This window comes from Antedon mediterranea, chromosome 4, assembly GCF_964355755.1.
Source record: "Antedon mediterranea chromosome 4, ecAntMedi1.1, whole genome shotgun sequence".
Classification (NCBI taxonomy): Eukaryota; Metazoa; Echinodermata; class Crinoidea; order Comatulida; family Antedonidae; genus Antedon; species Antedon mediterranea.
Window position 1 is genome coordinate 3,346,205 of NC_092673.1, and position 24,196 is coordinate 3,370,400.

General features: G+C 34.0%; 6 protein-coding genes and 1 long non-coding RNA gene across 10 annotated transcripts; 5 read left to right on the forward strand and 2 right to left on the reverse strand.

Annotated features, from left to right (window-relative positions):
• Nucleotides 1-1,340, forward strand: LOC140047903 (uncharacterized). The gene is made up of 3 exons (XR_011844992.1): nt 1-85; nt 457-619; nt 806-1,340. It is a non-coding gene; the product is annotated as an uncharacterized lncRNA (long non-coding RNA).
• A 634-nt stretch (nt 1,341-1,974) lies between these two features.
• Nucleotides 1,975-3,406, forward strand: LOC140047895 (zinc finger CCHC domain-containing protein 24-like). Its single transcript, XM_072092923.1, has 3 exons — nt 1,975-2,084; nt 2,502-2,660; nt 2,828-3,406. Exons 1-3 carry the CDS (start codon nt 2,064-2,066, stop codon nt 2,945-2,947), a joined length of 300 nt encoding a protein of 99 aa, XP_071949024.1. The 5' UTR covers nt 1,975-2,063; the 3' UTR covers nt 2,948-3,406.
• An 869-nt stretch (nt 3,407-4,275) lies between these two features.
• On the forward strand, nt 4,276-5,978 carry LOC140047896 (zinc finger CCHC domain-containing protein 24-like). Its single transcript, XM_072092924.1, has 3 exons — nt 4,276-4,405; nt 4,667-4,819; nt 4,971-5,978. Exons 1-3 carry the CDS (start codon nt 4,385-4,387, stop codon nt 5,142-5,144), a joined length of 348 nt encoding a protein of 115 aa, XP_071949025.1. The 5' UTR covers nt 4,276-4,384; the 3' UTR covers nt 5,145-5,978.
• Nucleotides 5,979-11,375: 5,397 nt separating this feature from the next.
• Nucleotides 11,376-13,452, forward strand: LOC140046289 (uncharacterized). Its single transcript, XM_072090872.1, has 3 exons — nt 11,376-11,810; nt 12,119-12,271; nt 12,753-13,452. Exons 1-3 carry the CDS (start codon nt 11,790-11,792, stop codon nt 13,131-13,133), a joined length of 555 nt encoding a protein of 184 aa, XP_071946973.1. The 5' UTR covers nt 11,376-11,789; the 3' UTR covers nt 13,134-13,452.
• Nucleotides 13,453-13,481: 29 nt separating this feature from the next.
• Nucleotides 13,482-23,055, reverse strand: LOC140046291 (uncharacterized). Of its 4 annotated transcripts, none has more exons than XM_072090874.1 (8): nt 22,883-23,055; nt 22,259-22,345; nt 21,986-22,138; nt 20,718-21,844; nt 20,234-20,335; nt 19,627-19,794; nt 19,275-19,442; nt 18,704-18,850 (listed from the first exon to the last, which is right to left on the reverse strand). In XM_072090874.1, exons 4-8 carry the CDS (start codon nt 20,727-20,729, stop codon nt 18,797-18,799), a joined length of 504 nt encoding a protein of 167 aa, XP_071946975.1. In that variant the 5' UTR covers nt 20,730-21,844; nt 21,986-22,138; nt 22,259-22,345; nt 22,883-23,055; the 3' UTR covers nt 18,704-18,796. The 4 variants fall into 4 exon arrangements, 2 of the variants coding, with proteins under 2 accessions (XP_071946975.1, XP_071946976.1); XM_072090875.1 differs by lacking the exon at nt 22,883-23,055 and adding an exon at nt 22,787-22,872; XR_011844754.1 differs by lacking the exons at nt 18,704-18,850; nt 19,275-19,442; nt 19,627-19,794; nt 20,234-20,335; nt 22,883-23,055 and adding exons at nt 13,482-13,842; nt 14,392-14,603; nt 15,016-15,174; nt 22,787-22,872.
• LOC140046290 (ZAR1-like protein) lies at nt 15,645-18,682 on the forward strand. Its single transcript, XM_072090873.1, has 4 exons — nt 15,645-15,659; nt 16,641-16,836; nt 17,406-17,558; nt 17,715-18,682. The coding sequence occupies exons 2-4, from the start codon at nt 16,816-16,818 to the stop codon at nt 18,060-18,062; spliced, it is 522 nt and encodes a 173-aa protein (XP_071946974.1). The 5' UTR covers nt 15,645-15,659; nt 16,641-16,815; the 3' UTR covers nt 18,063-18,682.
• Nucleotides 23,056-23,385: 330 nt separating the features above from the next.
• LOC140046430 (zinc finger CCHC domain-containing protein 24-like) lies at nt 23,386-24,078 on the reverse strand. The gene is made up of 3 exons (XM_072091074.1): nt 24,065-24,078; nt 23,790-23,953; nt 23,386-23,651 (listed from the first exon to the last, which is right to left on the reverse strand). Exons 2-3 carry the CDS (start codon nt 23,838-23,840, stop codon nt 23,463-23,465), a joined length of 240 nt encoding a protein of 79 aa, XP_071947175.1. The 5' UTR covers nt 23,841-23,953; nt 24,065-24,078; the 3' UTR covers nt 23,386-23,462.
• Nucleotides 24,079-24,196: the final 118 nt, after the last annotated feature.

A 24,196-nucleotide genomic window follows, 5' to 3' on the forward strand; every position in this document is an offset into this window, starting at 1 on the left:
CCACAATATATAAAGTCAGGAAACAAAATATATTAACATAAACGTTGAAATTCAATCAAGACAGAAGTAGGAAACATAACAAACAGTAAGTTTATAGCCTACTATAAAAAATAAAGTCGTAGGCCTACTACTTTCGGAAACTGAGATATCTAATCTTATGATTTCTATCTATCATATAATCTCTTTCAAATGAAATCGATTTTTTTAATGCTGAAGTTTTCAAATGAATATGGCATGGGGTTCTCTGCCTACTTAATTTCATATAAGAATCCCTTCCAAAAATGGCGAATCTGCGAAATTTCAACCTATCATGCATACGCCACATACATTTCCTCACATTGAGTTTTAATCCACAGAAGACGGTTTAGTAGACATCCAGTAAATTTAACACTGAAGTTCAATTACCTGTTTTTTACTTCCGGATTAAAAATTAATTTGTTTTAAACAATGTTTTAGATGAACAAGGGAAAAGGCTTGACACCATATCAAGGAAAAAAGAAGAACGTTTGGAGAATATCACTGCCCAGATTGTCATCGAAAGTGGTGTACTGCTAATAGCTGGGCTGACAAGGGACAGAAATGTCAGAATTGTGATGTTAATGTCTATCCAACAAAACAGGTTCGGTAACATAAATTTATCGTTTTAATTCATTAATTACAATCACTATTAGGCCTATTACGATTATTATCATTACTTTTTCCATTAATTTTTTCTGATATGATTACTGTACACTATTGTAATCTGTACTACTCCTGCACTGCGATTCAATTTACTAATAAATACTGTAAATTACTTTTCTTGTAGACTCCATTGCAGAAGCCAGATGGACTGGATGAACATATAGATATCGAGAAACATCATCCCCAGCACCTGTGTGAAAGATGCAAGGAGCTTGGACGATTTTGTGGAAGAAGACGCTAACGTCCATGGCATTTTTACACGTTTATTATGGTGTAGGCCTATTACGAAGATATTTAGAAGACGGAAATTTTACTATAAAGACGTTTAACTTACAAAACTAATGTATTTAGGCATTTTACTCATTGATATTATAGTCACAATGGTGGATAGTGTTTGGAAGCCGATTTGTTAAAATCTGTTGAGAATATTACCGTAAATGGTAGAGAAGACGAATGGCATTTGTAAGATTTTTGGAACTTAAAAGGTTTTTTTTTAAATAAATAATAATTATAAGTAAAAACCATTACACGTTTATCATACCGATGCAGGAAACTTCTTCAATAACATTTTTAATTTAGATAATGTAATAGCTTCTTCCGGGCCAGGACCAATGTATATAGTATAGAGGCCTATTATTAATGAATAAACTATGGCAAATTAACAACATGTTATGTGTTTTTATTCTGTATATCAGCATTCATTTTGTATAGGCCTAATACAAACAATAATGGCATGGGTAGTGTAGCAGCAACAACAACTGGATCTTATTTGTCAGATGACAGTTGGCGGTTTTGCTTGATTACAAGCGTTCTGTGTTTCTTTTCGAATACCTTATGAAACTCGTTGGTCTGGTTTCTTCTTTTTGATTGATATCTGCTTAAGACAACATTGAATCCCATGAGAAGAATTCAATTAGCTTAATTCTTTATTTATTTATTATGACTAATGTCGATTTGAAATGTGATTAATGACAATGTGCAACTTCAGAAAAACCCAAGCTGATGTGAAGTATTCATGCGAAACGATTTACATAATGAGAAACAGAAACCCTTGATGATACTGAAATAAAGATTAACTGTATAAACATTCGTATCTAGCCTACATTAAATAATATTCAATACAAAAAATCATAATCCTCACTAATTGAAAAAAATGATTGCTTGATTATGATATCAGAGGGAACTCAACTCGCCTTAAATCGACGATTGGTGTGACGTTTCTTTTCAATCGTATTTGATCGGTGACATTCTGATTGCATATATATTTATATACAAAAATGGAAAAACCCCCAATATAATATATAAAGACAGACAGCAATTCAAACGTTCACACAGGCGTTGACAACAATATTCATCATACAGAAGAACGAAACCAGTAAGACATGGGAAAGTGGCAACAGAGAGTGAGTAAAAACCATGGAGCTTGTTTTTCGATGCTAATTTAACCAGGGAGGTATCTCCTGCTATAGAACCAAGACGTTTTTTGAAAAATGAGATTTAATTGTAATAGTCTTGGATTTTCGATCTAAAATTAAGATATTTATCCAATGAACTATATTGACTCATCATTGTTTGTGCTTTATTTTATCTTTATAAATTATATTTATTTTAATTTAATTTTTATTGTTACATTTTTATGTCTTTTTTGTGTAGGTCCCTAATGATCAGCTTCGGCTGGATGGAACACCCTCGTAAAATATTGTTGAAATAAATAAAATAAATTTTAAATTACTAAGCAAAGTTCATTTAGGGCATCTCAAATTCCGTTAGGATGTTGGTGGGCGAGTTTGTTTACCACGTAAAACAATTGTTTCTTTTAGAGAAAAGGAAAGGGCTTGACACCATATCAAGGAAGGAAAAGAACGTTTGGAGAATTTCACTGCAAAGATTGCGATCGAACATGGTGTAGTTCTCATAGCTGGGCTGACAAGGGACAGAAATGTCAGACATGTGAAGTTAATGTCTATCCAACAAAACAGGTATGGTGAAATATAACTTCTGCTATAGGCCTATTATCATTAATATACTTAGTTTGTTTCCATTCCTTTTTCTGATATGATCTGTACAATAATATTGTAATTTGTACTGATCATAATCTAATAATAATTACTATTTAAATAACTTGTAGACTCCATTTTACTTGTAGACTCCATTGCAGAAGCCAGATGGACTGGATGAACATATAGATGTCAATAAACATCATCCCCAGGACCTGTGTGAAAGATGCAAGGAGCTTGGACGTTTCTGTGGAAGCCTAAGACGCTAATGACTTATCTGTTTTGTTGTGACTAATTGTCTCTTTAAAGACGACTTGCGTTGCCTCCAACATATTTAAAAGTATATATTATGGTATAGAGAGTATTACGAGAATAATAGGCCTATGATAAGATGAATTCACTTAACTATTACAAATTTTACCCAGACAGTTAGAACCATGGTGGTGGTGTTTAGAAGTCAATTTGTTACAATCTGTTGAGAATATTACTGTAAATGGTACAGAAGACGAAAATGGTATTTGTAAGATCTTTGGAAGAAAGACAATATGCCCTAAATAATAACATTAGCTACAATAGTACAAGTTTGTCATAACCGATGCAGCGAAGTGTCCTCAATAATGTGTAGATATGTCATGTAGTTAATTCAAGCATCCAGCACATGCACCTACCTTGGGCCAGGACGGACCAACATGTATATACACAGTATGCTATATTAATTGAATAAAACTCTGGCAAAATATTACTATTTTTATAATATATTCTGTATAAAAAAAAATCGCGCGGGTAGATGTTTGTAACAACAGTCTGGATCTCAGTGTTTGTCAGATGACAGCTTTTGCTTTTATTAAGCGTTAGGCCTAGGGTGTTTCTTTTCGAATACCTTATGAAAGTCTTTGGTCTGGTTTCTTCTTTTTGATTGATATCTGCTTAAGACAATTTTGAATCCCAGAATTCAATTGAGTATTAGCTTATGACTAATGTCGATTTGAAATTTTATTAATGATAATTTGCAACTTGGGAAAAACCCAAGCTGATGTGAAGTATTCATGCGAAACGATTTACATAATGAGAAACAGAAACCCTATGACGATACTGAAAGAAAGATTATATCTGATTAACTGTATAAACATTCGTATCTAGTCAACATCAAGTAATATTCAATACAAACAAAACAATCATAATCCTCACTGATGGAAATTAATGATGATTATTACAAATAATTATTATTATAAGCCTGACAGAGACTGACGTCATAAATTTAAATAACGTACGATATCTTGATGATGAACATGTACTGACAGTGGTGTGAACAGGATTCCTCCATATAACGGTCCTTTACCTTCATAACAGAATGTTAATCAACCAGATTTTGTTTATTATTTTGTTGTAGGCCTATTTTATTTGTTTTAACCAGGGAAGTTTCAACCAATAATCTTTAAATAAACACTTTAATTGCTGCAAATATACCATGTTATCACGTAAACGAAAACAAAACATTATTTCATGCATCATTGGTTAATATGAATCTTATCAGTCTCGTATCTATTCAGATTATTCTGGAAAATCCAACTTTATGTTATGACGTTAAAAGAATGCAGAGTAGTCGCTAGCTAGTATCATAATATATTGAGAGCTCGGAGCTGATGAGTTCGAAGCTTTTATTGTCTAGACTTCATTTGAAATAGTAGACCCATACAGAATACAGAATGTTGTCTGCAGTTAAGAAGGTAAAGATCTATATAATAATTCTTGGTCCATAAGCTTACGATAACTCTTTTCAAAATAATTTAACTATTCAACATCGATTCAATTTAGACGGCCTAGATCAGGACTTGGGACGCACCCGGGGACGCACCTTCCACCATCAGTAACGTAGTACAAGAACGGTTCTGAAACTATTACATGCCTTTGCAAATTGTACATGAACATTTATGATGCAATTTGCATCCCATTTATTGATTATAATAATGTATTATTTAACATAATAGAAGCAAGGGTTGACGCCATACCAAGGCAGTGCGAGGAGGTTCGGTGAGTTTTACTGCAGTGGCTGTAAACGAAGTTGGTGCAGTGCTAATAGCTGGGCTAACAAGGGACAAGAATGCCAGAGATGTGGAGTTAATATTTATCCACATAAACAGGTATTGAATATAACAATATTATAGTCAGCGAAAGGCTTCCTAAATGTGGTTATGTTATCAAATTGTCTAATATATTGTTTTGACCACAGTGCTGATTCCCCACTATCCGGCCTGCCTATACTTTTTAAACAAAATATATCTTTTTTTGTAGACTCCATTAAAGAAACCAGACGGACTGGATAAATCCGACGTCAGTAAACAGCATCCTCAATATCTGTGTCAAAAATGCAAAGAGCTTGGATTCTATTGTAGAAATCTATCTAGTGGTTACGATTCCCAAGAAGACGATGAATTATCGTTTGAATTTGATAAATTAAAATTATAGACACGGACGGAAAGAGAGATGCCATGGCGTAAATTAAAATAATGACACGATCGTAGGAGGTTGGGCTGATGTCATAAAGCTCTGTCTACACTATCAAACTAGTTTGAGAAAAAAAGTGTGACCTGCCCAAATATGGTAGTGATATGCCTAATTATGGTAGTGATGACATCATCATTTCAATATGGGCACATCACATTTTTTTGTCACATAAAATTTGATAAGTGTAGACAAGGCTTAATACAATACATCAATGTTTTTTTTGTCGTATTGCAATTTGCAATCAACCTTGTTTTTAATCTTACAGTAATTCAATAATATCACACATGTAGTAAAGGAGTCGATATTATGTCCTCTTCCCAGATTACACAATAACCCGGTATTTTGGTTGGCGCGAATGAATCGTAAATGAGTGGTACATTCTATGATGAAAAGACATTTTGTCATGTGTTAAGCTCTGTCTACACTATCAAACTTTATGTGACATAAAAATATGATGTGCCCGCATATATGGACATGATAATGTCATATCACTTACATATTTGGACACATCACTTTTTTTTGTCAAACTAGTTTGATAGCTGTGTAGACAGAGCCTAAGAATGATGATTTAGGACTATGTATACTTAAGTTTAGATTGCCTTGGTAAAATTATTCACGGCAAAAGTAAAAATGTAATAATAAGAATAATATAATATATGCATACAATTTATATTTTTTAAATAAATGACTCGACTGTATGATGCGCTATGTGCAATTTTGTGTGCCGTTTAATTAGTTTCTATCTGTACAAACATGATTGTATATAATATCAGTGAGTTGATTAAAGTTATGAAACTCGACAGACTTCCTTTTGTTAATTATGAACTTTGTTGTCGACAGGTTATCCATTGTTCAAATATTTGTTTTTATTTATTTATTTATTTATTTCTTCCCATTTTCAAATATATTATACAACATGGTACCACACTAGCCCTACGTCCAATAGTGGCGGGTAGGAGAGGGACACACAGTTTATTAAAAACTGAATGTTCAATCTCAATGTTATAAACTATTGAAATAGGACAATGTTCGCCGTTCGTGGTGAGGTAAGGCTCTATTCAACATTTTGAATGTCCAGTTACATATTAACATTTAGTGTAGGCCTACTGTTTGTTCGAAATCAGTACCATTAATAATAATATTAATAATAATGATCTTAGGCCAACAATGTTTTGCTGTAGGCCTAGGCCTAGTGTTATGGCGTTTGGCAATATATTACAGAATTCCTAGTGGATAGCTAGACGCACCCTGGTAGGCCTACCTAGGCGACATGGTCACGTACGTATACAATATTTATTTATTTATTTTTTATTTCATTTCAACACATACATAATACAAAATTAATATGTAAAGGTAACGTAACGTAACTATTAAAACGATATAATACTCTCTCAAAAATAAGAGAGTAATGAAATTAAAGAAAAAAAAAATAATGTATCGCAAAAATACACTTTATAATAATCATTTTGTTAATAATTATGGTTTGGTTTCCTTGTATTTTTGGTAAATGTGAAATAAATGATTATAATTAAGTAATTGTTTTTTGATTTTGCAACTAAATATGTACCACTTTGTAATTAAAATTAAAATGTTTGCATCACTGTGTTTTTCCAAAACCAAAACATATACTTTCCTTGGTGCTAATTAAGTTATTGTTGATATTTCGATACATATATTGTTTTACATTTTCCCATATTTTCTTTACCAGATCACATTCAAAGAACATATGTAGCAGTGTTTCCTGCTTTTCCTGGCAAAAACTACACATTGGTGAATCGACCTTTGACATCTTAAAGAGCATTGTATTTGTATAAATTATACGAAGAATAAATTTAAATTGAACATTTTTGAGCTTAGTGTCATTTGTACAGCAGGCGTGTAAATTTGAGAAAAGGTTTTTCCAATTAAGTTCGTTGTCAAACTCCTTTTCCCATTTTGATTCAATTCCAATTGGCTCTTCACCATTTTTTAATATAATGTGTTTATAGATATAATGACAATTTCTCGTTTTCACAGAAATGAATGTCTGTAATTTAGATTCAACTTCATTCGTTGTGTTTACACCTTGTTCAATTAATTTCTGTTTCCAGAGCTTTGGAATTGAATTTACAATCTGGTGATATAATAAGAAGTCTGGTTTAAAATTATATTTTTGGTTAAATTCGTCTAGTTCTAATATTTTCCCTTCTTTGTTCACGATATCTTTTACATAGTTTACATTTTTAACCAACCAATTTTTTTCAACTTTAAATTCTCTTTTATCAAAACATGAGTTGTTCCATAAAGATTGATTTAAGATGTCCTCTATCGTATACGGTTCTACAAAATTGTATTCACTCCACGCAGAGAGTATATCTTTATGGAACCTTTCAAATTGTTTTAATATTTTTGAAGATTTAGAAAAGTTGGTTTCGAAAACAATATTTCCTCCAACCTCTTTAATCTTACTTTTTAAAAACACTTTCCACTTGGATTGATTTCCATCAAGATATCTTTTCACCCAACATGATTTGAGAGATGTACAGTAACTCTTAATATGGGGAATTTTTAACCCTCCTTCGTCAAAATTGTTAAGCATGACTTTTCTTTTGACTTTATCGGGCTTTCCGTTCCATATAAATTTAAATATTTTACTTTGAATATCTTGAAGGAAACAATCGGATGGGTCTGGTAAATTTGAGAAAACATACGTGAATATAGGGAGAAACCGTGACTTAATAATAGTTGCTTTTCCAAACAAAGTAAGTGAGCGTTGTTTCCACATATTTAATACATTTTTAGCTTTATCTGGAAAGTTGAGTCTGAAAATATCATTAAAATTACAAGAAATATTAACACCCAAGTATTTTACTGGGCCTTTGGTCCATGAAATACTTTTCTCAGATGGCGTTTTATAGTCGCAGTTTCTTAACGATCCTATTCTCATAATGTTACTTTTTTAATTCTGAGTCCAGAATATATAAAAAATTCATCCAGTATATCTATAATTGGTCTTTGAGAAAAAACACAGTGTCATCTGCAAATTGGCTAATTCTTATGTCTACATTATTGTACTCTACCTTTAAATGTGTCTGACGTACCATTACCTAGTGTTTTTGCACAAATTATAAAAAGATATGGGGATAAATAAAAAAATTGAAGAATTTTGAGGTTACCCCGTTATTTATAACACAACTAACAATGTCTTTATATAATATTTTTATCCAATTTATCATATTTTTACCAAAGCCAAATCTCTTAAGAGACATATCAAGGAAGTCCCATTTCACCTTATCGAAAGCCTTTTCGAAATCTACAAAAAATAGTAAGTTTGGCTTGTTGTGCATTTCTGCATATTCTATTACATCATAACTAATCTTATGTTGTCTCCAATCTGCCTTTAAGAAAGCCCGTTTGATCAGGATTAATTACTTATGGCAGCACACATTTTAAACGAGTCGCAATGGCTTTTGCTAAAATGTTATAATCCACATTTAAAAGCGAGATGGGACGCCAGTTTTTCAATAATAGCGGAGATTTATCTTTTTTCGGTATAAGTGATATCACCCCTCGTTTCTGGGAGATACTTAAAAACCCGGATTGGAAAGAATAATGGTAAGCGTTAATTAGCGTATCTTTTATATCATTCCAAAATAGTTTATAAAACTCGGCAAGAAAACCATCTGTCCCAGGGGTTTTATTGTTATCCATCGTGCATGTTTAATGCTTCTAAACATTCTGTATCTCTAAAGGGCTGGTCACATATAGATTCATCATCTTTATTGATTTTATCTATGCGTATCTTGTCAAAAATATCAGCAGGGTTGACATTGTTATTTTCGCCTTTAAAACTATATAATGATTCATAGAATCGTTTTTCTTTATTTATTATATCGTCGGGGTTAGTTATGTCTCCATTATCTGTTGTAATTTTAGTTATATGCTTTTTATTATAATTCCTCCTCTCTAAATTAAGAAAATATTTCGTGATTTTTTCTCCTTCTTCTATCCAACGGGATTTGGATCGAATCAGTGAGCCACGTGTTCTAATTTCATAGATTGATTCTAGTTCGTTTCTTTTAATTTGGACCATTTCAGTTATTTTTTCATTAACTGTTTACGCAATATTGCTCTTCTAAGGTTTTGATTTCATTGTTTAATCGATCCACGTCTTTTTTAATTGTTTTATTTAGTTTACCAGAATACGACATTGATGTTCTCCTTGTATTACATTTTATCATTTCCCATACAGTATGTGGGTTATTTTCTAAACATTCTTCTTTTGTGTTTTTTATGGTTTCTTTAATTTCTTTAACGTATTGTGGGTCACTTAAAAGGCTTGTATTCAGTTTCCAGAAACCTGACCCTCGTTTACTCGTTATTCCATGTATTGATAACGTAATCAATGAATGGTCACTTTTAAAACCTGGTTATATTAAAGTTTTTTTCAACTTGAGACCAAAGTTCATAGGATATAAGAAAATAATCTAACCTACAGAACACTTTTGGAGATTGATTGGAGTGCCATGTAAATTGGGTTTTAGTTGGATTTTCCTGTCTCCAGATGTCAATTAAATTATAATTGTCTTTTATACTATTTATTTGTTCTACAGATCTCGGGTGAATTTGACCTCTTCTATTTTTCTTATCCAGATCAGGTTCAAGAATTGTATTAAAATCTCCGCCTATTATTAGAGAGTACTGTGCGAACTCCTCAATTTTATTATTAAATTGTTCAAAAAAGAAACTGTTGTCATCATTTGGTCCATATAAATTTGCAATTGTAATATGTTTATCCTCTATTTGTATATTCATAATAATAAATTTTCCATTTTGATCATTGTAAATTTTTCCTATTTTATAGCTGACATTTAATTTTAAGAGAATACAGACTTCAGCCGAATTATTCTTTCCATTGCTAAATTTAATCTCAGAATCCCGGTCATTACGCCACGCAGTTTCCAGCTCATGTGTGCAGTGGGTTTCTTGTAGGAGGTATATGGAGAAGGGTTGATCCCTTAGCCAATTAAATACGGTTCTGCGTTTAAAAGGGTTTTTAAGCCCCCGTACATTTAAACTACATAAATATCTATGCTACCCATATTTATTTTTTATTGGTTTTATTACTGTCTGCGTTATTATTATACATTTAGTTATATCAGAGAGATCATAACAATTGAAATCATAAACGTCGTTATAGATACATTCATTCATTCAGGCTTATCGCCTGAATTTATTTACTTTAGGTCTCTGGCCCCTAGTAAATAAATGAAAATGAAATGAATTAATTAATTTCGTTCTCTAAGCAAAACATATATCTTAACTTATAAGCATGATAAATATATTTAGATAGATTATCAATAATTATTGGATCCTGTGATGACATTAAACGGCAGAATTTAAAAGTATTTGGATTTTCAAAAAATAAAGAAGGTATACATTTTTTTCTGATTTCCTTGTAACGAGAGCAAACCGTAACAAAATGATATTCATCTTCAACTTCATTTATATTACATATCCTATTGCTGCGCTCTATTCTTTTCCATCTTCCCTTTTCTACCTCTAGTTGAAGTGTGCCCAGTCTTAGTTGACTTAAAGCTCGCTTATATCTAGTATCAAGGGTCTGTAGTAAGTATCCATCTACTCCGAAATTGTTTTTGAACATTTTATAGTTCATTATATATTTCCTACATCTGTTATCTGATGGAAATAAAAAGTATAAGTTAAGAATGCAAATAATTAGCGGGGTCCGGTTTTCTATAGCCGTTTTCATTACCGTGGGTAAAAAAACATACACATTTAATAGTACATTATAAAATGCGATACTCAAAATTTTAAAAAAATAAAATTAAAGATAACATTAACATTAATTACAATTGCGAACATCAAATACAAATATGCGTAGCATTGAATAACCATCGCTATCTGCGAGTAGCTATCATGTACATGTACATTGATATAAAACATATCTAGATTTGCAATGCCGTAGTAATAGATAAACAAAAAGAATAATAAAAAATGTTCACAGTCCCTAGGCTCAAAATACCTTTTGTTTACACCCTGGTAGTTCATTTGCTGTTTTGTCCAGGTACGAATGATTCAAAGCGGCCATCTTGCTTCTGGTATCTAATAACTGGAGGCACACAGAACGGGATAAACGCGAACTTAACGTCCGATCGCCGTCTTATTCTTTCGATGTGATTTTGCCTCAGCATTTTCCGCTGCTCTCTCACCTTCTTTGAAACATCGTCGCTAATATATATAAGATTGGTGTCCAGTGGATTGTTCTTCAGCGTTTTTGCAGCATTCCTCAGTACAAATTGACGATCAGTGAAGCGGAGTAACTTAACATTAATCAGCCTGACGTTTGTTTGCGTTTTGTTGATCCTTTATTATGCAAATAGCCAGGTGTTCTATGGGCGCGTTCGATCTCGATGTGTTCGCCATCTTCCAATTTCATATGGGAGGTTAATATATATTTCACTAATTCTTCGCATGTTTTATTTTCCTTCTTTTCATAGCATTCCGGTACATTGTGAATTACAAGGTTATTTCTTCTGGACCTGTTTTCCAGGTCTTCAACTTTATTTTGTAAATATTCCGCTTTGAAACTATTGAAATAGGACAATGTTCGCCGTTCGTGGTGAGGTAAGGCTCTATTCAACATTTTGAATGTCCAGTTACATATTAACATTTAGTGTAGGCCTACTGTTTGTTCGAAATCAGTACCAATAATAATAATATTAATAATAATGATCTTAGGCCAACAATGTTTTGCTGTAGGCCTAGGCCTAGTGTTATGGCGTCTGGCAATATATTACAGAATTCCTAGTGGATAGCTAGACGCACCCTGGTAGGCCTACCTAGGCGACATGGTCACGTACGTATACAATATTAATTGATTACCGTATATATTAATGTTCCTACACTAAAATAGGCCGATATCATTTTGACAGAAACGAGGATTAACACCATACCAAGGTAAAGCGAGGAGGTTCGGTGAGTTTTACTGCAGTGACTGCAAACGACGGTGGAGCAGTACTAATAGCTGGGCTAACAAGGGACAGGAATGCCAGAGATGTCATGTTAATATCTATCCACATAAACAGGTACCTACCGTAGGCCTATATGATAAATTATTTATACCCTTGTATTAATAGCATCTGGATATACTGTAGCTAGTGTCATATTAAGGCCACCGCTCCCTATAACAGGTTAGTGAGTTATCCATAATCGATCAGGCTTATATAGGCCTTATATCATAATTAGGCCTACTTTAGTGATAATTAATATGGCTGGCGAATTCTACGACCCCTCTACCGTATAGTGTTAGAATTTAGAATGAGACACTAATACAGGGGCGAGCAGTACCAATAAGGGACAAGGGTACCGATCTTTGAATGCGGGGTGGGGATGGAGGAACCCAAAACCCCAAAAAGTGGCCATCTGTAACACCCCTCCCCTCGAAATATCTATACTATTGAGCAGGACGATTAAAAAACGTCATAAAACCGCGTATAATGTGAGCCCTATTTGTAGGCTAGTAATATTGTTATAATACTTAGTACTGTTATTTCTAAATAATTGTAGACTCCATTGATGAAACCAGATGGACTTGATGAACATTCAAATCTGAGTAAACAGCATCAACTGTGTCAAAAATGGCAAGAGCTTGGATATTACTGTATATTGGAAGACCGGTATGAGGAATCGGAAGATGAATCGGAAGACGACCAGTATAACGAATCGGAAGGTGATTCGGAAGACGAACGTCATTCAGAAAACGATCAGTATGACGAATCGGAAGGTGATTTGGAAGACGAAAGTCATTCGAAAGACGACCAGTATGACGAATCGGAAGGTAATTCGGAAGACGAAGAGGAATTTGCTGTAATTTTGTTTCTTATCAATTTAGCTTTTTTCGTTTCTGTCGTATATATGTGGTGTTGGTTTTTTTTTGTAATACAGTAGGCCTATCACGAACTTGAGTAAAAACAATCACATTGAACCAGTTGTACTGCACGTCATCAGTCTCGTGTCTAAATATAGTTTATATATATATTCGGAAGACGACAAGTATGACGAATCGGAAGGTGGTTCGGAAGACAAAGTTCATTCGGAAAACGACCGATATGCCGAGTGGGAAGTTGAATCGGAAGACGACTGGTATAACGAAAGTCATTACCAGCATGAGGACCATTCGGAAGAGCACCGCTATGATGAGTCGGAAGTCGAGTCGGAAGTCGAATCGGAAGACGATCGTAGTACGTGTAGTATATCGTGATATTAGATACGTTTGAATCAAAATAAAGTGTTTACATAATATTCCTTCGTTTTATATTTATTTTATTATGAATCATAAACTGTAATGCATTCTCAAAAACATAGTTCAAAATGATTTAAGAACTTGGTTATCTTCGTTATGAATTAATACATAATATGATTAGCTCATAAAGTATAAAGTAACGTATTCTGTATACGGACCGTCACTCATAGGCCCTAATGGCAATACATTTCAACACTTAACGTTTTGAATTTAATAATCTAAACATTAGACTCAGAAAGCGACGATAGTGACAATTACAGCATTTTACAAATAGCTTATACAATTTCACCGTGGGGACTGTGGATAAAAATAGGGGGTTTTCAACTCTTCATTTTACGCTGTCCGTTTGAACGACTGGAATAAAAAAAAAAGACATATTATTGTATTATAAGGCCTGGCGACTACCATCATATATCAGGAAATGTTTTAATTATTAATACAAGGTAGCTCCTATGTTCTCTCGCATAAATATTGTTTAATATTTTATCTAGGCATAGGTAAAATGTTTTTAAATGGACACGGTGGTACTAATGGGCTTGATATTTCTGTATTCGTTGTATAGGTTATCATGTATCATTTTGGTTTATAGAAAATGTTAATAAAGCTTGTTTCCCACCAGAACGCAACGCAGCGACACATCGACACAAAGTGCTGTATTGCGTAAAACGTGGTTTCCACCAGCGACGCAACGTAACGCAATGCAGCGACGTATCGACGCAAAGTGCTGTATTGCGTAATCACAAGTGGAAACCGACGACGCAATAGTGCTGCAAACATCGTCGCAGGTTTGATTTGACGCAGGCGGGGACAAACATAATTATTAGAAGGGCATTTGCTTAGGTTGCGTCGCTAGTGGGAACCAAGCTTTACATTAACATGCATTATGAGGTAACAATGTCATACCTGGAGAACACCCCGTGTTACATTTGTTGCACCTTTGCTTCTTTGTTGACGACGTATTGAATTTAGCCCATTTGTGACCACATTTAGGACATTTAAATGTTTGCTTTTCTTCTTTGAGATTCATACAGTTATAACCAATTTCCTCACATTTACCGCAACGTTCCTGATCGTGCGCTATTTTATATCTTTTTTTTCTTTCCCCGCCTTTTCCACTAAAAAAAGTAAAACATTGGAATTGTGGCGATGTTATGGTTTTATTTGATACCGACAACCGATAATAGTTAAGATGTGGCCATGAATTAGACATTTGTTTCTTCATGATGTGCACGTGACTAGAAGGACGACTATGTGACGGGGGAGATGATGCCAACGGCAATAACGAAGGTGAGGTGTAACGATAGTGATGAGAATAATGATCAGAAAAAATTAATGTTAATATCCCTCGTATAATGGAAATCGATCAATCAATCAAACAAACATTTATTTATAAACCTACACCCCCGCCAATCCCCCCACCCCCTCCTCCCCGAAAAAACCCCACATTCAATGTTATAGGCCTACCATACGAAGTGCAGAGAGGTAGACAGTTAACGAGTATTTATCTTGACGGTTCAATTTGATTACCTGGTGTATAGGGAAGACCTCGTCTTCACATTCCTGACAAGTTTGATGCGTATTGGCCCACGAGTACGCACTAATCCATTCGTTACCACACTCGCAATGAAATTCACCCATCGCACGATGAGAACCCTGGTAGGGCGTCTTTATATTCTTTCCCTTCTTCTGTAAACAAATTAAAAATTCTGTGTTTGTAATTTGCTCTATCTATGTGTAAATCTACACTATCAAATGTTATGACAAAAAATGTGATGTGCCCATATGGACATGTCGTATCACTGCCATATTTGGGCATATCATCACCATATTTGAGAACATCACACTTTGTTTGTCAAACTAGTTTGATAGAGTAGACAGAGCTTTAAATAATGATGAACAATCTTTCCTAAAAATACAACGAAATAGTAATAATGACATCAGATTCACGAGTGGAGTGAAGAGCATCATGACATGACACCCTGTGCCATTTTCTTCAGCAAATTCAGAACAGTATTAACTATTGTTAATTATATCAAATTAATGAAAGTAGGCCTACCACACTCAGAACCATGTTATAGTCTGTTCCTCTCTTTAAATCCAAGTGCACGAAATTTAATCACGTTTGAAGCATCATATTTGAAGTATTAAAACGAATGTTTTGTATATCTAAGGTGGGCCAATCTGATTTATTTATTAGTGATTATTGTTCTGATAACGTAGGCCTACTAACCTTTACGTCATGAAAATGAAATACTGGTAGGCCTACTACCAGAAAGCGACGATAGTGATAGTGACAATTAGTTTGAATAAAAAATTCCTTATTATTTGTATTAACATAAATTTATATGTTATTAATGTTATGTTAATTGGAAAATCTAAATAATGTTTTTACAATGTAGGCCTCTTTTTAATTAATTACGTTTGTTGTTAAAATAGAGCTAGACGAATTGATTTAGTAGTAATATTGAAAGTGGAAAAATAACAGTATAGGCTACATGACAAGCCTATATAACACTAGGACTACATTTACGCAGAATGAGATAACCACTATATTAGAATAGCACAATAATAAATGTTTTGTAGTATTGCAATCAACCTCATGTTTTTAATGTTAGTGTTATGAGCAACATAATCGATGATATCATGCAATGATTAAATGACTTGCAATATATCGAACTTTATGATTTCTCTTGCTTGCTTGATCTAAAGATAGAATCTACATCAATGTCACACAACATGATTCAGACTTTGGGCCGACAATTAGCCTACCCTCATAATCGATTTTCAGCGTTTTATTTATTCAAACTGAATGTTGTTATTTTTAGTAGGCCTGTGTTGGTGATTAATTATAGATATTTCCCCACTACGGATTCGCGATATTGGAGCCTCAATCCGGCACATGCTTGTTTTTAATATTAATTTCATTGGCCAAAACACTATCATAAATATTGATGTCGTATAAACCATTAGACCATTGTAACATTGCACTGCCTATTTATAGAAATGCATGTTAAATTTAGCCACTGGAAAATTCTGCACAGAGTATAAAATATTTCGAATCTGATTATCTCAGCTACAACCGTGAATTTCTTCACATATGTACATCATTTTGTACATATAAACGATTGTAACATTGTAATGTCTATTTATAGAAATACATGCTAAATTTAGCCACTGGAAAATTCTTCACAGAGTATAAAACATTTCGAATCTGATTATCTCAGCTACAACCGTGACTTTCTTCACATAATGTACATCACAGGTTCGGCTATAAGTGCAATATTAATATAAATTCACAGGCAGCCGCATAATATTATAACAGTTACAATGTCTGCTGTGAGTGACATGGTAAGTATCTATTGAATTGGGATCAATTGTTCAATGCAATGATTGTTCTCGATGGTTTGTAGTACAGTTATATTTTGTTTATAGGCCTAAAGTGTCAATACAACAGTCTTTCATTTCAGTGTAGCTATTCAACTTTTTTGCGTTGCGTTCTAGTGGGAACCACGCTATATATCAAGTCAAAACTCCGTCTGGAATACGGTAGTGCACTAATACCAGTGCCGAACGAATAAAGCGTGGTTCCCAATAGAACGCAACGCAGCGACGTATTGACGCAAAGTACTGTATTGCGTAATCACAAGTGGGAACCGACGACGCAATAGTGCTGTAAACATCGCAAGTTTGATTTCACGCAGGCAGGGGCAAACACAATTATTAGAAGGGCATTTGCTTACGTTGCGTAGATTGCGTTACATTGCGTCGCTAGTGGGAACCAAGCTTAAAGCACCATGAACATTTTTACGGCGCGTGACTAGGTGACTGCTGTATAATAGGCCTGTTGGTTTTTAAAGGATGTTCCATCCATACATAACATCCATACAAATAACATTCAAACATTTTTGTTGGAACAGAAACTAGGCTTAACACCATACCAAGGCAACGCAAGGAGGTTCGGTGAGTTCTACTGCAGTGACTGCACACGACGGTGGTGCAGTGCTAATAGCTGGGCTGACAAGGGACAAGAATGCCAGAGATGTGGAGTTAATATTTATCCACATAAACAGGTAGGCTCACAGTTGGATACTATAACGCAGTATTCGTATTCCTTCACATAATTGTTAATCTCTCCTCATATTCTTTTACTAAGGGTGACAGTGTTATTCCTGTTATTACATTACAGTAGGGCTGCCGTTTTATTTATCACTTTCTATTTTGTTTAGACTCCATTAAAGAAGCCAGATGGACTGGATAAGTCCGACCTCAACAAACGCCATCCTCAAGAACTGTGTCAAAAATGCAAAGAGCTTGGTTACTATTGTAGAAGATCGACCACCACTATATACGACGACGATGAATCGTCTGCAGAATGGGAAGACGAATGTGAAGACGAGCGGGAAGACGAACGTCTTTGGGAATACGAACGTATTTGGGAAGAAGACGAACGTCTTGAATCGTATTTCGAAGATGACTTGTATGACGACGACCACTATCAGCTGGAGGAATACGATGATCCCCGGTGTTCAGAATATGATGACTTATCTAATCAGTTTGATGACCTGATCGTTTAAGTAACAAAAACCTTGTTCGCACCGGACTTGAAAAACTGATAAATTTAACCACGGCAGATTTACCAAATGCCATTGGAAGATTTGATCATCGTTCGCACGTTCGATATTTTCACGCAGTAATTTTACCGACATTTAACCGTGGTGTTAAAAACAGCGATTGACTCATAATGTGTATTAACATGAATCGCGAGTTCGGATTAAACCGAACCGCGTGGTTAGCTTTAACCATTAAGACCATTGTAACACTGTTAGTTACCGTAGGCCTATTTCTTGTGAGACTTAAAGTGTAGCAAGTGCTCACTACACGTGGAGAACCGTTTATATACCGATAATGTATTATGGGGCAATGATTGGAATAGAATGCAGAATCAAGTGTTAGACTTAGTATTTTGATTATGAATGTGGTACAATAGATAAATGGAAAAGTTGTGACGAAGATACTATATAAGTAATATATATAAGTACTATATAAATATAATATGTTTTTTTCTACGGAAGTGATTAACAATTTATTAAAACTGCAAAATTGTCTACCGTTACTCAAAGTCTGATTTTATTTATCTTCATTTTTTGCATTTAAGCAATTCAATTCAATTCGTATTTATTAGTAGGACTACTCCTTAATGTTATAATTAATAAAATGCTTGCTGGTTCTGTTTTAACATGCAAAACTCATGTATTAAAATGTCATAGGGCCTATATTAATCATCTTCTGATTCTTTTACAATATTCCACTAAGTTGTTTCCCTTTGATGTCCTTCCGGTGCCGTCGACACTTTATTTCTAACCTGAAACAATGAAATTGATTGATTTAGCCTACACAGTCAGGGGGAACATGACAAAAGGCTTCCTACTTTCTAGGTGTTTTATGTACATAAAATTAATAATCGTATAAGATAACAAGTGGAAATGGATGCTTGTCTCACACAACATTTAAAAAGTTAGGCCTACGGAAGGAAATATTAAACATTCGATAACATTTCATAATTAACAAGTTCCAATCTGCATCTAGTTTTCTAATCCAAATTTATGTATATCGTATAATTAAACATCTCTTTGTTCTCGCGATTTAAAAACTAAACTGGTATGGCATCTATGAAAACTGTTAGGTAGGCCTATACCTCCTCTTCAGTGATTTATCAACATACAGGCCTACCCTACCGCCCGGCCTAACCATATCCCTTCTACTGATTTCACGAATGTAATTCTTACCGTCTGTTTGTGTGGATAGACATAAACTCCACACCTGATACATTTTTGTCCCACATTGGCCTTGCTAATAGAATGCCACGTCTCATTGCAATCACTGCAGTAGAACTCTCCGTACAACGACATGTCTTCATCACCTTGATACGGTGTCAACTCAGTCCTCTTTTTCGTCTATTTTCAAACAAATTTTAAATTCAATTTATTTAATTAATGATTTTTTAGTAATTGTATGTATATTAATTATTGTTTTAATTTCAAGGCCAGCCTGAGTCACCCGTTTTATAGGCCTATATCACATTCACGCGAGTCACCAATAAGTGTTGTCAACCACCCTGACTGATTTTAGAAATCCTACCGTTTGTTTGCGTGGATCGACGTCAACCTTACACTTTGGACATTCTTTCCCCTGGTAAGCCCATGTATTATTAACACTGTACCAAAGCCGATCGCAATGACTGCAGTAAAACTCTCCGAACATCATTGCTTCGCCTTGATATGGTGGCAAGTTGTTTTTCTTTTTTTTCTAATTCAAATAAACATCATTTAAATGAATTAGTGATAAAATGTAGATGATTCTAATAAAAAATATTTATCTCTGGAATATTATTACATTAGGGTTGTTGTTGTTTGTTATTTTAATTTCCTCTTTCGTTAGAGTATGATAAATAGTTTAATTACATTAAATGTTCTCTATAATGTGTACATTGCTGCCGATTTTGAGCAAAAGCGCGTTCTGTAGTTTTACAGTCGTTTTTTAGTTAGCTAAAAGTAGTTGCATTTTATAATCTGTTCATTGAAATTGATAATGACCTCATGATGGAGTCGGAACGTCGTTCTTTTGTAAGCGTTATTAACTAAAATGTTTATATATGTAAATACCGTATATAATGACGAGGAAGAAGTACATTTTTAGTTGGATTGTTTGATTTTGGTATAGGCCTACTGTATTTGCAATTTCTTACCAACAGCCTTCTAGGGGGGACGCGTCTCTGTTGCGCTCCTCTCGTTACAACCCGCCACGGACCAATAATAGTGGTTTCATGCTTGAAAAGTGCTGGCAATACCTGTTTATTACGGTACAACAAAACAAGTAGGTACTATCTTGATCCTAAAAAACATCTGAGCATGCGTGAAATGAAAATAACATTGTCAACTATTCGCCGAATTCTCTCTATCACAATAAGTCGAACAAACCATTACACCGTCAGATATTTAGCAAGGAAATCTAACAATTTTATTAACATAGGAAGAAGCTAAGAAGCAGAATGGTCATTACAAAAGAAGGCCTCTATGTCTACTAGCAGTAAACGTGATTGTATTATCAGGCCTACAATCTTAATTCCCAGAACATCTTCAGATTTTGAAAGCGACAATTTCCAACACTGTTAATATAAAATTACCATTTTGGATGAAAAAAATGTAATTAAATTAAAAATAGCAACTTACCCTGCGAAGCATGATCTGAATTTGGAAGGAAATTTATAGATTTTAAACCATTTACAGCTCATAAAGTTTGGAATATTGTATATAAAATCAGTACGTTGCGTTATTCTCTGCTGGGATTTTCCAGCGGATTTCAAGAATTAGTGGGAGTTCCTGTTTATGTTCACTTTCATAGCGTCCTCTGTTTGATTCATGTTCTGGTTATGAATCGACCCGACATATACGATACAACGATCAAACCAATATACGTTGTTAACTTTATATATGATAGGCCTATATATTTTTATTTGTTTTAGAAATAACATTTCCTGGATTTATTGTATGATAATTATGATATTTAATAAAGACATGCAACTCTGGTGGTAATATATTTTACATGTTGAGATATACAGTTTGCGGTGGTGTACACATTTTATATCAACATATTGATTTCGCCATCCAAACCTTAACAACATATATTTTAATCTAAAACTTGGCTTGGCTTATGTTGTATGTCAGGGTTCACCGCAGACAGGCAGTTCTATCAATCTGTTAATTGCAACAGTAAAGAATGTCACAATTGAGAGGTTGTCAATTTTGTAAACTTTTAAGAATTAACAATAAAGTTTGTAGCAAAGCCTATATCCAGGTCTGTAAAATATGGATACACTTCTTTAATGGAAAAATCAATTCATTTGGGCCTAGGATATTACAAAACGGTATACGATACACCTTTAAATAAATGTCATTTGTTACATTAAAAAATATATATATAGACCTATAAGCATTATTGCATAAAGGACATTGATAGCACCACTTTAGTAATTGTTTTCTAGTTATAGAGAAAAACTGAAACTGAGAAATTAATTTGTGGACAATACAGTATTTTAGACAAAGACAAAAATGTACGTAATATAATTTCATTGATCCAATCGTTTACGACTATTCACGGCCGATGTTTATATGTAAAGGTAATTGAATCCAACAAGTCGCCATCGTCGTCATAATATCTTCTTAGGCCTAGAATAATAATCGTATCTTCTAGGCCTACAATAATATCCAAGAGATTTACATTTTTCGCACAGATGTTGAGGATGACGTTTACTGAGATCCAAACCTTCATCCAGTCCATCAGGCTTTTCCAGCGGAGTCTAAACGAATTATAATACAAAACAATTACTTTTTCTTTGCATGCTTAATATGGCACATTGTATAATAAAGCTACTGATTCCCACACATAGGCTAAAAACATACCCCACGAAAAGTTCTTAAAAAACCCACACTTCCCGTACCTGTTTGTGTGGATAGACGTTCACTTTACATTTCTTGCATTCTTGCCCCATGTTAGCCCAGCTATTAGCGCTACGCCACGTATGTTTACACTCCTCACAGCAATATTCTCCATAGCACCTATTTTTTCCTTGATAAGGCGTCAGGCTCTTTTTCTGTCACAAAATAAATTGTATTTATAAATAGAGCACATTTAAACCGCATCTCATAATTAGTATAATGTCAGAAAAACTGTTTTATTTTATTATTTGAAAGTTTGTTACGTGATTTCTTACCAATATGCTAGGAGGAACGGGTGTATGTTGCCTTCTTCTCTGCCAAACAATGCCAGCTTCATACTTTAAATGTGCTGCCAGTAGTACCTGTTTATTGTACAAGCAAGTATAAGATTTAGAACATTTAGAGGCGAAATTTCTTTTCCTAAAACGTGTGTGAAATGGATGTCTATCGGTATTGGAACGGTCAACAACATCTCGTCAAACTTACTATTACCATGGAGAAATAACTCCATGCTATTACGGATATGAAATATACATTGTTGTTACCAATTTAAAGAGTAAAAGTAAAAGAAAAGATTGGTGGTCAAAGAGACTAATAGACCAAGAAATTCCTACAATAACATACTGTTAAGGCCTATATTTAATAGGCCTATGAGGCCTTTATCTTATAGGCTTTTATAGACATAACTATACTAGCACAATCAATCATATTTTGTATAGTTACGATGCACCTCCAGTGACAGGTTCAACAAAAGGACGTAGCGCGCCGCAGGGTAATTTTACCAATCATAAGCGTCAACTCACTTGTGTTACGCCTTTGTCGTTGCGTTCAAGTTGGAACCAATTGCTTGTTATAAACTCAATTACCATTTTAAATACAAGAATAAAAATGAGAATTACCCTGCAAGTACGTCCGAACATGATCCGTTTTTTAAAATGAAATCAATTTACCATTTTGCTACACATTATGGGAATCATGAATAACATGTCAGTGCGTTGGGATTTTCCACCGGATTTCAAAAAATTAGTTTGAGTTCCTGTCCTGTGTGTGTGTACATGGTTACTTTTATAGCGCCCTCTCTGTCTGAGAAGTCGCGAAGTAATAACATTTAGAAGTTACATGACAATCGACAACGTTACATGAAATTTTTTATTGTTTTGAACGAATTTTTCTTGATATGATTGTAACATTTATACAAAATACATTTATATCTAAATAAAAAAACGAATAGTGTTCATTCGACTTTCATGCAAACTAATGTATTATTATACTGTCATAAAAACTCCAAACTTAGCTAATATAATGTTCTCTTGAAAACAACTGATAATTTTGCATCATTTTACAAACATTACAAATCGTTTAGTTTCTTAAAACCGTTGAAATATACAGCTTTTTGCGAGAAAATATTTGACTAAAATGTATATTTATTAAATTGCATTCAATCAATACTTTACAAGCCCGGATGTTCTTGTAAAACGTTTATACGTAAAGGCAATTGAATCTATCCAATAAGTCATCATCTTCATCGTCGTAACCATATCTTCTATCATATCTTCTAGGAGGACTACAATAATATCCAAGACGTTTGCATTTTTCACACAGGTGCTGAAGGTGACGTTTACTACTATCTATACCTTCATCCAGTCCATCAGGCTTCTCCAATGGCTCCTAAACCAATAATATACAACACATTAAAAAAAAATTATGGCAGTATGTATAGTACTATGGCACAATGTAAATAAAGCTGTCAGGGCCCTCACATAGGCCTAAAAACATACCCCACGAAAATGTTCACACTTCCCGTACCTGTTTGCGTGGATAGACGTTCACTTTACATTTCGAACATTGTTGCCCCATGTTAGCCCAGCTATGTGCGCTGCACTGCACCACAAATGTTTGCAATTCTTGCAGTAATATTCCCCAAACATCCTGTCCTCGCCTTGATAAGGTGTTAACTTTTTCTTCTTTTTCTATATATAAATAATGTTTATTATTATACAGCCGGACTTATCGACCTTTACTTAATTTACAAAGGTTGTAAGCATGCTGTAATTTAAATGCAAAAATTATGAAAAAATTACCCTTCCACCACCTGGCATGACTCCCTTATATTATTTCTAATGAAAAACCGAGTTCCACATCAATTAACCAAACCAATGTAATAATAATAATATATCAATTGTACAAAACGTAGTAGATCTAATCCTGTTAAT

What these genes read in the sequence shown, in the direction of transcription:
- LOC140047895 (XM_072092923.1), top strand. Translation starts at nt 2,064, where the DNA reads ATGGGAAAGTGGCAACAGAGA. An exon ending in TGGGAAAGTGGCAACAGAGA is followed by an intron (nt 2,085 to 2,501) that starts GTGAGTAAAAAC and finishes TGTTTCTTTTAG; the next exon opens with AGAAAAGGAAAGGGCTTGAC. An exon ending in ATGTCTATCCAACAAAACAG is followed by an intron (nt 2,661 to 2,827) that starts GTATGGTGAAAT and finishes TTTTACTTGTAG; the next exon opens with ACTCCATTGCAGAAGCCAGA.
- LOC140047896 (XM_072092924.1), top strand. Translation starts at nt 4,385, where the DNA reads ATGTTGTCTGCAGTTAAGAAG. An exon ending in TGTTGTCTGCAGTTAAGAAG is followed by an intron (nt 4,406 to 4,666) that starts GTAAAGATCTAT and finishes TTAACATAATAG; the next exon opens with AAGCAAGGGTTGACGCCATA. An exon ending in ATATTTATCCACATAAACAG is followed by an intron (nt 4,820 to 4,970) that starts GTATTGAATATA and finishes CTTTTTTTGTAG; the next exon opens with ACTCCATTAAAGAAACCAGA.
- LOC140046289 (XM_072090872.1), top strand. Translation starts at nt 11,790, where the DNA reads ATGTTCGCCGTTCGTGGTGAG. An exon ending in TGTTCGCCGTTCGTGGTGAG is followed by an intron (nt 11,811 to 12,118) that starts GTAAGGCTCTAT and finishes TCATTTTGACAG; the next exon opens with AAACGAGGATTAACACCATA. An exon ending in ATATCTATCCACATAAACAG is followed by an intron (nt 12,272 to 12,752) that starts GTACCTACCGTA and finishes AAATAATTGTAG; the next exon opens with ACTCCATTGATGAAACCAGA.
- LOC140046290 (XM_072090873.1), top strand. Translation starts at nt 16,816, where the DNA reads ATGTCTGCTGTGAGTGACATG. An exon ending in TGTCTGCTGTGAGTGACATG is followed by an intron (nt 16,837 to 17,405) that starts GTAAGTATCTAT and finishes TTGTTGGAACAG; the next exon opens with AAACTAGGCTTAACACCATA. An exon ending in ATATTTATCCACATAAACAG is followed by an intron (nt 17,559 to 17,714) that starts GTAGGCTCACAG and finishes TATTTTGTTTAG; the next exon opens with ACTCCATTAAAGAAGCCAGA.
- LOC140046291 (XM_072090874.1), bottom strand. An exon ending in TCCCCCCTAGAAGGCTGTTG is followed by an intron (nt 19,795 to 20,233) that starts GTAAGAAATTGC and finishes TATTTGAATTAG; the next exon opens with AAAAAAAAGAAAAACAACTT. An exon ending in TCTATCCACACAAACAGACG is followed by an intron (nt 18,851 to 19,274) that starts GTAAGAATTACA and finishes TCATTGTTTCAG; the next exon opens with GTTAGAAATAAAGTGTCGAC.
- LOC140046430 (XM_072091074.1), bottom strand. Translation starts at nt 23,840, where the DNA reads ATGGGGCAACAATGTTCGAAATGTAAAGTGAACGTCTATCCACGCAAA. An exon ending in ACGTCTATCCACGCAAACAG is followed by an intron (nt 23,652 to 23,789) that starts GTACGGGAAGTG and finishes TTATTGGTTTAG; the next exon opens with GAGCCATTGGAGAAGCCTGA.